Source organism: Haematobia irritans, chromosome 1 (genome assembly GCF_050003625.1).
Source record: "Haematobia irritans isolate KBUSLIRL chromosome 1, ASM5000362v1, whole genome shotgun sequence".
Taxonomy (NCBI): domain Eukaryota; kingdom Metazoa; phylum Arthropoda; class Insecta; order Diptera; family Muscidae; genus Haematobia; species Haematobia irritans.
Window position 1 is genome coordinate 231000238 of NC_134397.1, and position 16464 is coordinate 231016701.

A 16464-nucleotide genomic window follows, 5' to 3' on the forward strand; every position below is an offset into this window, starting at 1 on the left:
ATCTTGGCCTTAATATTCAAGCCTCGTATGAGAAACGCTACACTTGTCATTAATATGTATCAAAAAGAGTTGTTATGTGTTTAGTATTCATTAAAACCTGCTATCGTAAACATGTCGTCGAGTGATCCTAAATTAGCGTACAACATCAAGTTTAGATTAACAGCATATACGCCAAAGAGATCAATACTGAAACACTAATTAATAAAATAAAAATAACAAAAAAAAAGATATTTAATCTAACACATTAAAAAAATTTCAAAAACAAAATCAAAGAGTTGTAATATTTCATATTCGAATATTTCGTTGTGAAAGAAAAAACAAATAAAATCTGGTTTCCAAAATATCTTCCGGGTGACCAGTATATTTTTCGTTAAATTTAACGGTTTGATCGTCTCCCTCCGCTACCGTGTGGTGGTCAATGTGGCTGCTAGCGATATGTGTTGGTCTTTACGTGTCTATTGGACAGTTTTACACAATTTACTTGCCCGGTTCTTTTCAAATATTGCCATAAAATGTTCGAGGTGTGCTTCGCAAAAATTATGTTGCTGTTGCTATTGCTGCGGCGAAGACGATTGCAGTTGCTGTCACAAATATCATCAACAGCATCAGCAATCGATGGGCGATTTATCGGATTATGAGGGCGCTTACGATACACCCGAGAATCATTTGAATTTAACACAACCATCTGGGAGAATACTTCACGATTATGTCATAGTAGGTAAGTTGCTGTTGTTGTCGATGTCGTTGTTATTGAATGCCGGCGGAATGCAGAATGACTGAGTGACTGACTGAACCACTGTTATGAAGGGGTTTGTGTGTACTACGATTATTAATTGGGGACCGTGTGATATACAATTCAATTATTTTGAATTTGCGTAGTGAAGAACTTTTTAAATACTTTTTTTTTGTATTCAAAACTATGATCTAATAATTAAATACGGAATAGGCTGTGATGAACAATTCAAATAGGTTTTAATATTTAAAGTGGTGTATAGTAGGTTAGGTTAGGTATAGTGGCACCCCGATATGTCGAGCTCACTTAAAGTATTCAGTCCATTGCGATATCACAGTGGTGAACTTCTCTTTTATCACTGAGTGTTGTCCGATTCTATGTTAAAATCAATGATAAGGGACCTACTTTTTAGAGCCGAATCCGAACAGCGTTCCACATTGCGGTGACACAACATAGAGAAGTACTCAGAAATGTAACCAGCATTACTGAGAGGGGATAATCAACCGCTGAAAAACTTTTTGGTGTTCAGTCGAAACTGGGGTTGAACCCACGACCCTATGTATGCAAGGTGGGTATGCTAACCATTGCACCACTGTGGCTCCCAATACATTATTGCCAATATCAAAAGTCAATTTGAACACTGAAGAAAATATTGTCGTTGGCTGTGGAGTCAAGCCAAATTTGCCCAATTCCGACTTCAGCATTTTTCATCAGCATCGGCTCCGACTCGGGGTAATATAACTTAATCCCATTTAAGAGGTACTTAAATTTTGTAAAGAAATAAAATTTTGACAACATTTTCTATAGAAATACAAAACACAAAAATTTTCTATAGAAGTAAAATTTTGACCAACTTTTTTTGTAGAAATAAAAAAAAGATTCTTCAAACTTTGATAGATACGAGTGGCACCGTAATAGTAGATCCAGATGAAGGTGAACTATCTTCATCATTTCTATATTTATGGAACATATTGTCCAAATCAGTGATGAACACTGATATGGTGGCAAAGGTTAGGCCCGAGCCCTCACGAAATGATTTCGCAATTGTAAAAATATATCTTTGTATAGCTGAGTAAAATTAAAAAATTAGCCCTTGAGCGCCCATAATAAAATTGTGTGTTCGTTTCTAGACCAAAATCTCAATTTGAACCCTATTGTATACCGTTAAAGAGCAGCAATCCCCCATGTTCCGAAATTCGGAATCACAAACCGCAAAATTTTCATTTAGCCATAATTTCTTAACCCTGAATCTTATTAACTTAAATCTTGGTAATATAGTTCTCATTAATGAGAAGTCCGAATGTATCTCTATTTTTTTCGTCAAAAGAACAATGAAATCTTGCTATTTACAATTCCGAATATCGGAACATGGGAGAATGTATTTCTATTTTGAAAATCCGCTGTGATTCTTCTTTAATAATGTAGAAATAAAAAAAAAAAATTAATGCAAATCCGATTTATTATACTGAACCGTTTTCCATAGAAAAAAATCCCCGCAAAACTCCCCAAATTTATGAAAATTCCCCACCAAATCCCCAAGTCCCCAACCACGAAAAATATCCCCAATTCGGGGGAAAATCTCCAATATTGGCACCACTGTATTCATGTGTGTAAAAAGCTCTAAATTTTACAATTTTACCAATTGCCTACCGAAAAACCATAGCATTTTAGGAGTCGAAAGTATTTTTTTCTATAAATTAAATTAAGACATACGTTTATATAGAGGGCCCGTCAGCCCATCTTCTAGTCTAACCTTCTAGAAAACATAGAATAAACTACATCCAATTCAGACATCCGATTTTTAACTCAACAAAACAAAAAAACGTACAAATGGTATGTTTTGTAGTTTGAAAAAACAATCAAATAAATATAGTTTGTTTTTTATTAATGAAATAAAAATTGTTCAAAAAACAATATTCATCGGCGCAAAACAAAATTTTATAAAAATCGGCAACAAATCTATATGTACTGAAAATTATCCCCCATATACAAAAAAAGTAAATATTGAACCTACTTTTCCCGTACACCCAGAAAAAAGTGACCCCTTCTTTAAGTTAAAATGAACTCATTGTGAAGAAAGTTGAACTTCGTATAGCGCCAAAGACATTTTTATACCCTCCACCATAGGATGGGGGTATATTAACTTTGTCATTCCGTTTGTAACACATCGAAATATTACTCTAAGACCCCATAAAGTATATATATTCTGGGTCGTGGTGAAATTCTGAGTCGATCTAAGCATGTCCGTCCGTCCGTCCGTCTGTCCGTCTGTCCGTCCGTCCGTCTGTCCGTCTGTCCGGCTGTCCGTCCGTCTGTGGAAATCACGCTAACTTCCGAACGAAACAAGCTATCGACTTGAAACTTATCACAAGTAGTTGTTATTGATGTAGGTCGGATGGTATTGAAAATGGGCCATATCGGACCACGTTTACGTATTGCCCCCATATAAACCGATCCCCAAATTTGGCTTGGGGAGCCTCCCGGAGCAGCAAAATTCATCCGATCCGGTTGAAATTTGGTACGTGGTCTTAGTATACGGTCTCTAACAACCATGCAAAAATTGGTCCATATCGGTCCATAATTATATATAGCCCCCATATAAACCGATCCCCAGATTTGACCTCCGGAGGCTCTTGGAGGGGCAAAATTCATCTGATCCGATTGAAATTTGGTACCTGATGTTAGTATATGGTCTCTAACAACCATGCAAAAATTGGTCCATATCGGTCCATAATTATATATAGCCCCCATATAAACCGATCCCCAGATTTGACCTCCGGAGACTTTTGGAGGGGCAAAATTCATCCGATCCGGTTGAAATTTGGTACCCGATGTTAGTATACGGCCTCTAACAACCATGCAAAAATTGGTCCATATCGGTCCTCAATTATATATAGCTCCCATATAAACCGATCCCCAGATTTGACCACCGGAGCCTCTTGGAGGGGCAAAATTCATCCGATCCGGTTGAAATTTGGTACCTGATGTTAGTTTACGGCCTCTAATAACCATGCAAAAATTGGTCCATATCGGTCCATAATTATATATAGCCCCCATATAAACCGATCCCCAGATTTGACCTCCGGAGCCTCTTGGAAGAGCAAAATTCATCCGATCCAGTTGAAATTTGGTACATGGTGTTAGTATATGGTCTCTAACAACCATGCAAAAATTGGTCCATATCGGTCCATAATTATATATAGTTCCCATATAAACCGTCCCCAGATTTGACGTCCGGAACCTCTTGGAGGAGCAAAAGTCATCCGATACGGTTGAAATTTGGTACATTTTGTCAATATATGGCCTCTAGCAGCCATGTAAAAATTGGTCCATATCGGTCTTTAGTTATATATAGCCGATGACTTATTACACAAAATTGGTCCATATCGCCAAAAATAATCTACCAAAACTTTATTTCCATAGAAAAATTTGTCAAATTTTATTACTATAGAAAGTTTTGTTAAAATTTCATTTCTATAGAAAGTTTTGTCAAAACTTTATTTCTATAGAAATGTTTGTCAAAATTTTATTTCTATAGAAAATTTTATAAAAAATTTATTTCTGTAGAAAATTTTGTCAACATTTTATTTCTATACAAAATTTTGTCAAAATTTTATTTCTATACAAAATTTTGTCAACATTTTATTTCTATAGAAAGTTTTGTCAAAATTGTATTGCTATAGAAAATTTTGTCAACATTTTACTTCCATAGAAAATTTTGTCAACATTTTATTTCTATAGAAAATTTTGTCAAGTTTTTATTTCTATAGAAAATTTTGTCAAATTTTTATTTCTATAGAAAATTTTGTCAAAATTTTATTTTTATAGAAATATTTGTCAAACTAGATTATATACGTATTTAATCGGCCTTTTTTTGTTTAATATATACCCCGTATGGGCTAACTTACAATTTTGAAGACAGTGTTAAAAAGTTTTACGATACCTTGCCATCGGCAAGTGTTATCGCAACCCAAGTAATTCGATTGTGGATGACAGCCTTTAGTAGAAGTTCCTACGCAATCCATGGTGGAGGGTACATAAGATTCGGCCTGGCCGAACTTACGGCCGTATATACTTGTTATTTGTTTGAATGATGTGATTTTCGTAAAAATTAGGTAGAATTCATTCCGTATATTAGTTAATATTTTCCTATATTTATGTACCACTATACTACAGAATGAAAAAAATTAACTGAATTGAATTCATATATGGAATGATTTTATTGAACTTTTTTCATTCATTTGGACAAATCTTACATATTTGTGATAAACCTTTTACTTCAAATTTAGATCTGCTTACCTTACCTTAAATACAATTTTATGTATTTATATAAGCACTTTTTTCTTCAATAAAAGACATGTTTTATTAATATATTAAATATATTTATTTAGAATCAACAGCATCGACTGGCCTTGAAATATTAAAACACATTTTTTCTTCTTGTAGTACCTTTCACTTTGAATAATTTGCTGCCTAGCAATTTTGTCCACCTTTTACAATTTCAATACCTACAAATATAAACAAAAAAATCCAAAACCAATTTTTTCACAAAATGGTAGCGTCACTGAATATTACCTGATAATAGAAGATTCCAAAATGAAGTCGAATGAAGGGGTTGTTATTCTGCTGGTGTTTTCTTTTTTATAAACCAATTTTCAAAAAACGAACATTTTTCTCACTAATTTAAAATAACAAATATTTTATATATTTTATTTGTTATACCCTGCTCCACACTGTGGAACAGGGTATTATAAGTTAGTGCATATGTTTGCAACACCCAGAAGGAGACGAGATAGACACATGGTGTCTTTGGCAAAAATGCTCAGGGTGGGTCCCTGAGTCGATATAGCGATGTCCGTCTGTCCGTCTGTCCGTCTGTCCGTGAACACATTTTTGTAATCAAAGTCTAGGTCGCAGTTTTAGTCCAATCGACTTCAAATTTGGCACAAGTATGTGTCTTGGCTCAGAATAGATCCCTATTGATTTTGGAAGAAATCGGTTCAGATTTATATATAGCTCCCATATATATCTTTCGCCCGATATGGACTAATACGGTCCCAGAAGCCAGAGTTTTACCCCAAATTGGGTGAAATTTTGCACTAGGAGTTCAGTTAGTAGTGTAGTCTAGTGTGCTAAATTTTATTGAAATCGGTTCAGATTTAGATATAGCTCCCATATATATCGTTCGCCCGATTTACACTCATATGACCACAGAGGCCAATTTTTTACTCCGATTTAGTTGAAATTTTGCACAGGGAGTAGAATTAGCATCATAGCTATGCGTGCCAAATTTGGTTGAAATCGGTTCAGATTTAGATATAGCTCCCATATATAGCTTTCGCCCGATTTACACTCATATGACCACAGAGGCCAATTTGTTGCTCTGATTTAGTTGAAATTTTGCACAGGGAGTAGAATTAGAATTGTAGCTATGCGTGCCAAATTTGGTTGAAATCGGTTCAGATTTAGATATATCTCCCATATATAGCTTTCGCCCGATTTACACTCCTATGACCACAGAGGCCAATCTTTTACTCCGATTTAATTGAAATTTTGCACAGGGAGTAGAATAAGCATTGTAGCTATGCGTGCCAAATTTGGTTGAAATCGGTTCAGATTTAGATATAGCTCCCATATATAGCTTTCGCCCGATTTACACTCATATGACCACAGAGGCTAATTTTTTGCTCCGATTTAGTTGAAATTTTGCACAGGGAGTAGAATTAGCATTGTTGCTATGCGTGCCAAATTAGGTTGAAATCGGCTCAGATTTAGATATAGCTCCCATATATATGTTTTTCTGATTTCGACAAAAATGGTCAAAATACCAACATTTCCCTTGTAAAATCGCCACTGCTTAGTCGAAAAGCTGTTAAAATGAGTCTAATTTTCCTAAACTTCTATTACATATATATTGAGCGATAAATCATAAATAAATTTTTGCAAAGTTTCCTTAAAATTGTTTCAGATTTAAATTTTTCCCATATTTTTTTACTAACATTGTGTTCCACCTTAGGGCTTTAGCCGACTTAAATTTTGAGTCTATAGATTTTGTAGAAGTCTATCAAATTCTGTCCAGATCGAGTGATATTTAAATGTATGTATTTGGACAAACCTTTATATATAGCCTCCCAACACATTTGACGGATGTGATATGGTATCGAAAATTTAGATCTACAAAGTGGTGCAGGGTATAATATAGTCGGCCCCGCCCGACTTTAGACTTTCCTTACTTGTTTTTTATAATATTATTTACTATATTATTTTTTAACAATCTCTCCGTATACCATAACAACGCGATTCCAACTAAAAAAACAACCCACGCGCAAACATATCGATTACATAAAAGACAGGTATCGATTACAGGTAGATAAAAGAAATGTAGGAAATTTTCCTATATTCTAACAAGTGTGTTTCCTTAAGTTTTGAAAGGATTGAATACTTATTAGTACGAATGAACTAAAAGATTTTTCTATGCCAAGTGTTATTCGTATGTATGATAAGCTTTCTATAATAAAGGAAGTCAGAATTATCATTTTATAAGAAATCTTACTAAATTTGAGGAAACTTGTTTTTAGTTCGGTTTTTGTTTATTTTTACGAATGCTTTGTTATCAGTGAATAAAATTTTCTTGTTCAGTAGTAAATTCTTATACCCAGCGAAGAAAACAGTATTATTAAAATTCCATGCCCTATTCTAGTTTATGAAATATTCCTAACTGCTTTCAGTTTAGGATTTTTTACTGAAACAAGTAAATTTTATTATTTCACACAAAATATTAACTGAGTGGAAATAAAATGGCTAAACTAAATTGATGAACATTTTTTCCTTTAGTTTCGAAGATACTTTTTTCTGGGTGTATAAATTCGTTTGATAAACTCTCAATAAAATTTTTTTGTATATGGGCATATATGTATTTTTAAATTGTTCGTGTTGTTTGGATTGCTATAACAACTTTTGACTAAGCAGGGGTAGTGAAACGAAGGGAGACCAACTTTTGAACAAGCAGAGGTAGTGAAAAGATGGGAGACCAAAGGCTAATTGTAATTTTCTTAGCTTTACAAAAGCGTTTTTTAATCAATCAGTTACAAAACAAAGTTTTAACAGTTTTTTTTCCATTTTTTCAGAATGGAATATATTTGTTTTGTTCGGACAAATATTAAAAAAAAACTATGTTTTTTATTTTTTTTTATAAAAGCAAAAAATAAAACGTTTTCGGATGTCTGATGAAATCAAATTTGGGTAAATATTTTTTTAGTTACAACAAGGTTAGGTTAGGTGGCAGCCCGATGTATCAGGCTCACTTAGACTATTCATTCCATTGTGATACCACAGTGGTGAATTTCTCACTTATCACTGAGTGCGGCCCGATTCTATGTTAAGCTCAATGAAAAGGGACGTCCTTTTTATAGCCGAGTCCGAACGGCGTTCCCCATTGCAGTGAAACCACTTAGCTTTGAAACACTCAGAAATGTCACCAGCATTACTGAGGAGGGATAATCCACCGCTGAAAACCTTTTGGTGTTCGGTCGAAGCAGGAATCGAACCCACGACCTTGTGTATGCAAGGCGGGCATGCTAACCATTGTACTACGGTGGCGTTTTTAAAATTTTGGTTTGGCCGGAGTCGGAGTCGAGCAAAATTTTTACGACTCCGGCTCCGAATCACGGTTGCCATTCGAGCCACAAATAATCTACCAAAATTTGGAGAAAAAAACTACAAAACAAAACAATTTTCTGTAGAAAATGTTGTCAAAATTTTATTTCTGTAGAAAATTTTGTCAACATTTTATTTCTATAGAAAATTTTGTCAAAATTTTATTCTTATAGAAAATTTTGTCAAAAAATTTTATTTCTATAGGAAAATTTTGTAAAAATTTGATTTCTATAGAAAATTTTGTCAAAATTTTATTTTTATAGAAAATTTTGTCAAAAAATTTGATTTCTATAGAAAATTTTGTCAAAATTTTATTTCTATAGGAAAATTTTGTCAAAATTTTATTTCATTGTTGTTGTTTTTGATTTCAGCTTAAAACCATGCATTGACTAAACTACAAGTGTAGCTTAACCAATAGAGGAAAAGAATGTTTGTCAAATTTATTTGGGCAAAGCCCTATAGACTGCAAGATGGTTGGATGGACGCACGTTTCGGAATTACCACATTCCTAATCAGCATCCTCTACTTGCAGCAAAACTATCAACCAATTATCAGAATAAATTCAGGAAGTTCACTAAACCCAAAAGCGAAGCACACTTGTACCTTCCGAAAAAAGGGTTTACACGATAGCCTGCTTATGCCGAAATACATTCGCACAAACATATCTCTTTTCCTTTGCCACCGTCAAATCATCGATTTGAGTGCAGTTGGCTGGGTTTATTTTCTTCCAAACGTGCGTCCATCCAACCATCTTGCAGTCTATAGGCTTTGCCCAAATAAATTTGACAAACATTCTTTTCCTCTGTTGGTTAAGCTACACTTGTAGTATAGTCAATGCATGGTTTTGGTTTTGATATGGACCACTTTTGGCATGGTTGTTAAATATCAGTACTAACATCACGTACCAAATTTCAACCGAATCGGATGAATTTTGCTCTTCCAAGGGGCTCCGGAGGTCAAATCTGGGGATCGGTTTATATGGGGGCTATATATAATTATGGACCGATTTCGACCAATTTTTGTATGGGTGTTTGAGGTCATATATTAACACCACATACCAAATTTCAACCGAATCGGTTGAATTTTGCTCTTCCACGAGGCTCCGGAGGTCAAATCTGGGGATCGGTTTATATGGGGGCTATATTGATATATATATTGATATATATTATTGACCGATGTGGATCAATTTTTGCATGGTTGTTAGAGACCATATACTAACACCATGTACCAAATTTCAGCCGGACCGGATGAAATTTGCTTCTTTGGGGGTCCGTTTATATGGGGGCTATACGTAAAAGTGAACCGATATGGCCCATTTGCAATACCATCCGACCTACATCAATAACAACTACTTGTGCAAAGTTTCAAGTCGATAGCTTATTCCGTTCGGAAGATAGCGACGGATCGACTCAGAATTTCACCACGACCCAGAATATATATTCTTTATGGGGTCTTAGAGCAATATTTCGATGTGTTACAAACGGAATGACAAAGTTAATATACCCCCATCCTATGGTGGAGGGTATAAAAAGAGGAAGCAGGCTTAAAATAAACCCAGCCAATTGCACTCAAATCGATGATTTGACGGTGGCAAAGGAAAAGAGATATGTTTGTACGAATTTATTTCGGCATAAGCCGGCTATCGTGTAAACCCTTTATTCGGAAGGTTCAAGTGTGGTTCACTTTTGGGTTTAGTGAACTGCCTGAATTTATTCAGATAATTGGTTGATAGTTTTGCTGCAGGTAGAGGATGCTGATGAGGAATGTGGCAATTCCGAAACGTGCGTCCATCCAACAATCTTGCACTATAGACCAAATAAATTTGACAAACATTATTTTCCTCTGTTGGTCAAGCTACACTTGTAGTTTAGTCACTGCATGGTTTTAAGCTGAAATCAAAGACAACAACAATGATCAAAGAAAGAAACCAACAATAACAAAACAAAACGAATGAAAATTTTATTTCTATAGAAATTTTTTTTCAAAATTTAATTTATATAGAAAATTTTGTCAAAATTTATTTTATATAGAAAATTTTGTCAACATTTTTTTCTAGAGAATATTTTGCCAAAATTATATTTCTTTAGAAAATTTTGTTAAAATTTTGTCCAAATTTTATTTCTATAGAAAATGTTGTAAACATTTTATGTCGATAGGTTAGGTGGCAGCCCGATGTATCAGACTCACTTAGACTATTCAGTCCATTGTGATACCACATTGGTGAACTTCTCTCTTATCACTGAGTGCTGCCCGATTTTATATTAAGCTCAAAGACTAGGGACATCCTTTTTATAGACGAGTCCGAACGGCGTTCCACATTGCAGTGAAACCACTTAGAGAAGCTTTGAAACACTCAGAAATGTCACCAGCATTACTGAGGTGGGATAATCCACCGCCGAAAAACTTTTTGGTGTTCGGTCGAAGCAGGAATCGAACCCACGACCTTGTCTATGCAAGGCGGGCATGTTAACCATTGCACCACGGTGGCTCCCTTTTATGTCGATAGAAAATTGTGTAAGAATTTTATTTCTATTGAAAATGTTGTCAAAATTTTACTTTTATATAAAAGTTGGTCAAAATTGCATTTCTATAGAAAGTTTATGTATCCTCTTATTTGGAGAGGTATATTTTGCAAAATCTACCGAACAGTAAAAAATCTACAATTTTTGGTTGAATTCTACCAACTGTGGCAACCGTGCTTCCAGCAAAATCTGCAGACTGCGACTCCGCAGCCCTGATATTGACTACAAAGAATAAATAACGTTGTAATGATAGATATTTTGTTGTGAACAAAATCACGAAATATAGATTCTTTAAATAAATAATTTTTTTGTAATGACTAATTTGTATTACCTTTCAGATGATATCGATGCGGATTATTTACAAATTGAAAAGAGAAAAATCGAAACGGAAGTATTTTATAGGACCGTGGATAGAGGAACAGCCGAAGAAATACTTGCCGGAAGAGAAGATGGTACATGTTTGGTGAGACCTTATAAAGAAGAGGTATTTTTTTGTAAATGCTATACTTTGTGAATTTTACAAATTTCTTTCATTTTTTATTTTGTTCTTACAGGATATTAGCATAAAGTATATAGTTAGCATATACGCCCAAGAGCATTTCTTTCATCTATTCATACGTCAAATTCCTGGTACCGAATTATTTGCCATAGGCCAAGAAAAACGCCAAGAGAGATTATATCGTACACCAAATGAAATCATAGAATTTTATAAGCACAATACATTGCAATGTACAAATAAGGAGTGTACACTAAGTTTAGTTTTAAAACCGATTGTAGTTTAAAGTTCACAATAGTCTATGATATCGTAAATTTCAACATTTATAAAAGAGACAATTTAGATAGAAAATCAATGCTTCTATTTTAAGAATACCAATTTAAGGAAGAAATAGTAATTTACCAAATTAGTTAAAATAAATTGTAAGAGTCATATATTTATAAAGAAAAATGTAATGAATGGATGAAATTCAGTTTTATAAAAAAATATGTTTTGTTTTTTAAGCACATGATTTTTGGTTAAATTGTAATTATTTTTCTTAATATTTCACAATTATCTTATTAAGCATCTTCGGGAGTTGTAAACAGTATGGACAATTCAGTACAAAATATTAAAGTTAATTTAGTTATTTTAATTAGCTTTAACGATTTCTTTCGTGTGGTTTGTACTGTATACCATTCACGGTTGCCATTCGAGCCAAAAATAATCTACCAAAATTTGTTTTTTATAGAAAACATAATCAAAATTTTATTTCTATAGAAAATTGTGTCAAAATTTTATTTCTATAGAAAATTTTGTCAAAATTTTTTTCTATAGAAAATTGTGTCAAAATTTTATTTCTATAGAAAATTTTGTCAAAATTATATTTCTATAGAACATTTTGTAAACATTTTATTTCTATAGAAAATTTTGTCAAAATTTTATTTCCATAGAAAATTTTCTCAAAATTTTATTTCTATAGAAATTTTTGTCAATATTTTATTTCTATAGAAAATTTTGTCAAAATTTTATTTCTATACAAAATTTTGTAAAAATTTTATTTCTATAGAAAATTTTGTCAAAATGTTGTCTCTGTAGAATATGTTGTCAAAATCTTATTTCTATAGAAATTTTTTTCATAATTTTTTTTCAATCTTTGCAAAATTTTATGTTGCCAAAAAAAATTGTGTGAAAATTTTATTTCTGTAGAAAATTTGTCAACATTTTTTTTTTCTATAGAAAATTGTGTCAAAATTTTATTCCTATAGAAAATTTTGTCATAATTTTATTTCTATAGAAAATTTTATCAAAATTTTATTTCTATAGAAAATGTTGTCACAATTTTATTTCTATAGAAAATTTGGTAAAAATTTTATTTTGATAGAAAATTTTGTCAAAATATTTTTCTCTATAGAAAATTTTGTCAAAATTTTTTTCTCTATAGAAATTTTTGTCAAAATTTTATTTGCTAAAAATTTTATTTTTATAGAAAATTTTGTCAAAATATTTTTCTCTATAGAAAATTTCTATAGGAAATTTTGTCAAAATTGTTTTCCCTATAGAAATTTTTGTTAAAATGTTATCTCTATAGAAATTTTTGTCAATATTTTACTTATATAGAAAATTTTGTCAAAATTTTTTTCTCTATAGAAAATTTTGTCAAAATTTTATTTGGTAAAAATTTTATTTCTAAAGCAAATTTAGTCAAAATATTTTTCTCTATTTTATTTCTATAGCAAATTTTGTCGAAATTTTATTTCTAAAGAAAATTTAGTCAAAACTTTATTTCTATAGAAAATTTTGTCAAAATTATTTTCCCCATAGAAAATTTTGTCAAAATTTCTATAGAACATTTTATATTTCTATAGAAAATTTTGTCAAAAATTTATTTCTATAGAAAATTTTCTTAAGATTTTATTTCTATAGAAATTTTTGTCAATATTTTATTTCTATAGAAAATTTTGTCAAAATTTTATTTCTATAGAAAATTTTGTCAAAATTTTATTTCTATAAAAAATTTTGTCAAAATTTTATTTCTATAGAAAATTTTGTCAAAATTTTATTTCTATAGAAAATGTTTTCAAAATTTTTTTTCTATAGAAAATGTTTTCAAAATTTTTGTTTTTATAGAAAATTTTGTCAAAATTCTTTTCTCTATAGAAAATTTTGTCAAAATTTTATTTCTATAGCGAATTTTGTCGAAATTTTGTTTCAATAGAAAATGTTGTCACAATTTTATTTCTATAGAAAATTTGGTAAACATTTTATTTTTATAGAAAATTTTGTCGAAATTTTTTTCTCTATAGAAAATTTTGTCAAAATTTTATTTCTATAGAAAATGTTGTCAAAATTTTATTTCTATAGAAAATGTTTTCAAAATTTTTGTTTTTATAGAAAATTTTGTCAAAATTCTTTTCTCTATAGAAAATTTTGTCAAAATTTTATTTCTATAGCGAATTTTGTTTCAATAGAAAATGTTGTCACAATTTTATTTCTATAGAAAATTTGGTAAACATTTTATTTTTATAGAAAATTTTGTCGAAATTTTTTTCTCTATAGAAAATTTTGTCAAAATTTTATTTCTATAGAAAATTTTGTCAAAATTTTATTCCTATAGAAAATTTTGTCAAAATTTTATTTCTATAGCAAATTTTGTAGAAATTTTATTTCTATAGAAAATTTTGTCAAAACTTTATTTCTATAGAAAATTTTGTCAACATTGTATCTCTATAGAATATGTTGTCAAAATTTTATTTCTATAGAAAATTTTGTCATAATTTTATTTCAATCTTTGCAAAATTTTATGTTGCCAATAAAAATTTTGTGAACATTTTATTTCTATAGAAAATTTTGTCAAAATTTTATTTCTATAGAAAATTGTGTCAAAATTTTATTCCTATAGAAAATGTTGTCAAAATTTTATTCCGATAGAAAATTGTGTAAAAATTTTATTCCGATAGAAAATTTTGTCAAAATTTTATTTCTATAGACAATTTTCTCAAAGTTTTATTTCTATACAAAATTTTGTCAAAATTTTATTTCAATCTTTTCAAAATTTTATGTTGCCATAGAAAATTTTTGTGAATATTTTATTTCTATATAAAATTTTGTGAAAATTTTATTTCTATATAAAATTTTGTCAAAATTTTATTTCTATAGAAATGCCTCTTAGGTTGAGAGGAAAATTTGGCATAATCTACCAAACAGTATTTTTATTTTGTAATTATGCAAAATACAATTTTTGTTAGAATTCTGCCAATTCTGGAAACCGTGATTCCATACGTTAAGATGCTTTGACGTGCATTGATCCAAAGATCTCTAAATTATTTTATTTATTATATAAATTTGATTATAGACTTTGCATTAAAATTTGATATTATAAGGTGTTCAAAAGAATAATGTTTTCGAAATTGTTATTAAATTATTTATTATTTCAAACATATTTGTAGGTATATATATTTTTATTTTCGAAGCTTCTACTTCAGGGTTACTATTAATTCGGTTTTAAAGATTCTCAAAAATGATTTGTTTCTTAATATTTACATTATATTTTTACCAACCAATATGTTATCTTATTTTTACATACATTTTTAAGTAATCATATATTTGTGAAATATTTTTTTTAATTAAATATTATTATTCTTAATACATAAAAAATATTATATTTTTTTATTATGGAAATTATATATACAGATAATCGAATTTTTCTTATATATAAATGCTTTGTATTTCGTCTGCTTTTACGGCTTTAGGTAGCGGCTAAGTTACCACAATTGCTTTGAATACACAGTGATTGTTCTGCATTAATGCTGGCCAAAGGAAAGCTTTTATTAGATCCGATCGACGATCAGCTTGGGAATGACGATCATGTTTTTCAAGACGTAGAAAACCTGAAAAAGTTAAAAAAATCATGAATGTGATTTACAAGGATATTAGATGTAATGATATCGTTCGGTCACTTTATTTTTTAAAATATTATTTATTCATGACAATTTTATACAATGTTAACATTTTATCGCCCCATCGTCTTTTGTTTGGCTTATAGAGGTTTTCTATATTGACCTACTCCACTGACAAAAATATTGTTGTGTGGCCAAAGATTTTATGTCCTTAAAATACGAATGCGAATTGTGCTTAGCATGGAAGACACATTTTTCTGATATAAAGTTTTTTCTTTGTCCAAAAGTCGTCAAACTTTGCAATTGACGTCTATAGTTGTATCCTTTGAACATTAATAAGAAATGAGGGTCATTTTCAAATATTGTAATTTTACATCCATACGAGTGCAAAATTCAGATCAAACGGAGTTGTGTGAATAAGTCTAAGAAGCTATAAAGTATGTAAGTTCTGGGCTGCGGTGAAATTCGGAGTCGATCTATCGATGTCCGTCCGTTCATCTGCGAAAATCATGCTAACTTCCGAACGAAACAAGTTTTTATTAATGTAGGTCGGACGGTATTGCAAATGGTCCATATTGGACGACTTTAAGGTATAGCCCCTATAAAAACCGATCCCCAGATTTGACTCACCAACACGTTGCCACTCGACTCAAAAATAATCTACCAAATTTTGGAGAAAATTTTACTACAAAAAACTACCAAAAAAAAAAACAATCTTGTTTTGCAAAATAATATTTCTTTTGTCAAAATTTTAGTTCTTTGGAAAATTTTATTTCTTAAACAAATTTTGTCAAAATTTTAGTTCTTTGTAAAATTTTGTCAAAATTTTATTTCTTTAAAAATTTTTGTCAAAATGTTTTTTGTTTAGAAAATGTTGTCAACACTTTATTTCTATATAAGATTTTGGAAAAATTGTATCTCTATAGAAAATTTTGTCAAAATTTTATTTCTATAGAAAATTGTGCCAAAATATTATTTCTATAGAACATTTTGTCAAAATTTTATTTCTATAGGAAATTTTGTTCAAATTTTATTTCATTTCTATAGGAAATTTGGTCAAAGTTATATTTCTGCAGAAAATTTTCTCAAAATTTTATATCTATAGAAAATTTTGTCAAAATGTTACTACTATAGAAACTTTTGTCAAAATTTTTGTCAATATTTTATTTTCATAGAAAA

At 30.7% G+C, this 16464-nt stretch overlaps 2 protein-coding genes across 4 annotated transcripts in view; one reads left to right on the forward strand and one right to left on the reverse strand.

Moving 5' to 3' along the window:
- The first annotated feature begins 103 nt into the window (after positions 1-103).
- On the forward strand, positions 104-12178 carry LOC142219526 (uncharacterized). Its single transcript, XM_075288475.1, has 3 exons — positions 104-718; positions 11250-11395; positions 11466-12178. The coding sequence occupies exons 1-3, from the start codon at positions 436-438 to the stop codon at positions 11691-11693; spliced, it is 657 nt and encodes a 218-aa protein (XP_075144590.1). The 5' UTR covers positions 104-435; the 3' UTR covers positions 11694-12178.
- A 2816-nt stretch (positions 12179-14994) lies between these two features.
- The window catches only part of LOC142222513 (uncharacterized), a 57338-nt gene continuing 55868 nt past the window's right edge, over positions 14995-16464 (reverse strand). For 2 of the 3 annotated variants that reach the window (XM_075292808.1, XM_075292725.1), the window contains exon 8: positions 14995-15276. In XM_075292808.1, coding sequence (XP_075148923.1) covers positions 15146-15276 — 131 coding nt within the window. In that variant the 3' untranslated portion in view covers positions 14995-15145. The remainder of the gene's footprint in view (positions 15277-16464) is intronic. The other variant, XM_075292889.1, reaches the window with a different exon arrangement.

What these genes read in the sequence shown, in the direction of transcription:
- LOC142219526 (XM_075288475.1), top strand. Translation starts at nt 436, where the DNA reads ATGTGTTGGTCTTTACGTGTCTATTGGACAGTTTTACACAATTTACTT. An exon ending in TCACGATTATGTCATAGTAG is followed by an intron (nt 719 to 11,249) that starts GTAAGTTGCTGT and finishes ATTACCTTTCAG; the next exon opens with ATGATATCGATGCGGATTAT. An exon ending in TGAGACCTTATAAAGAAGAG is followed by an intron (nt 11,396 to 11,465) that starts GTATTTTTTTGT and finishes TTGTTCTTACAG; the next exon opens with GATATTAGCATAAAGTATAT.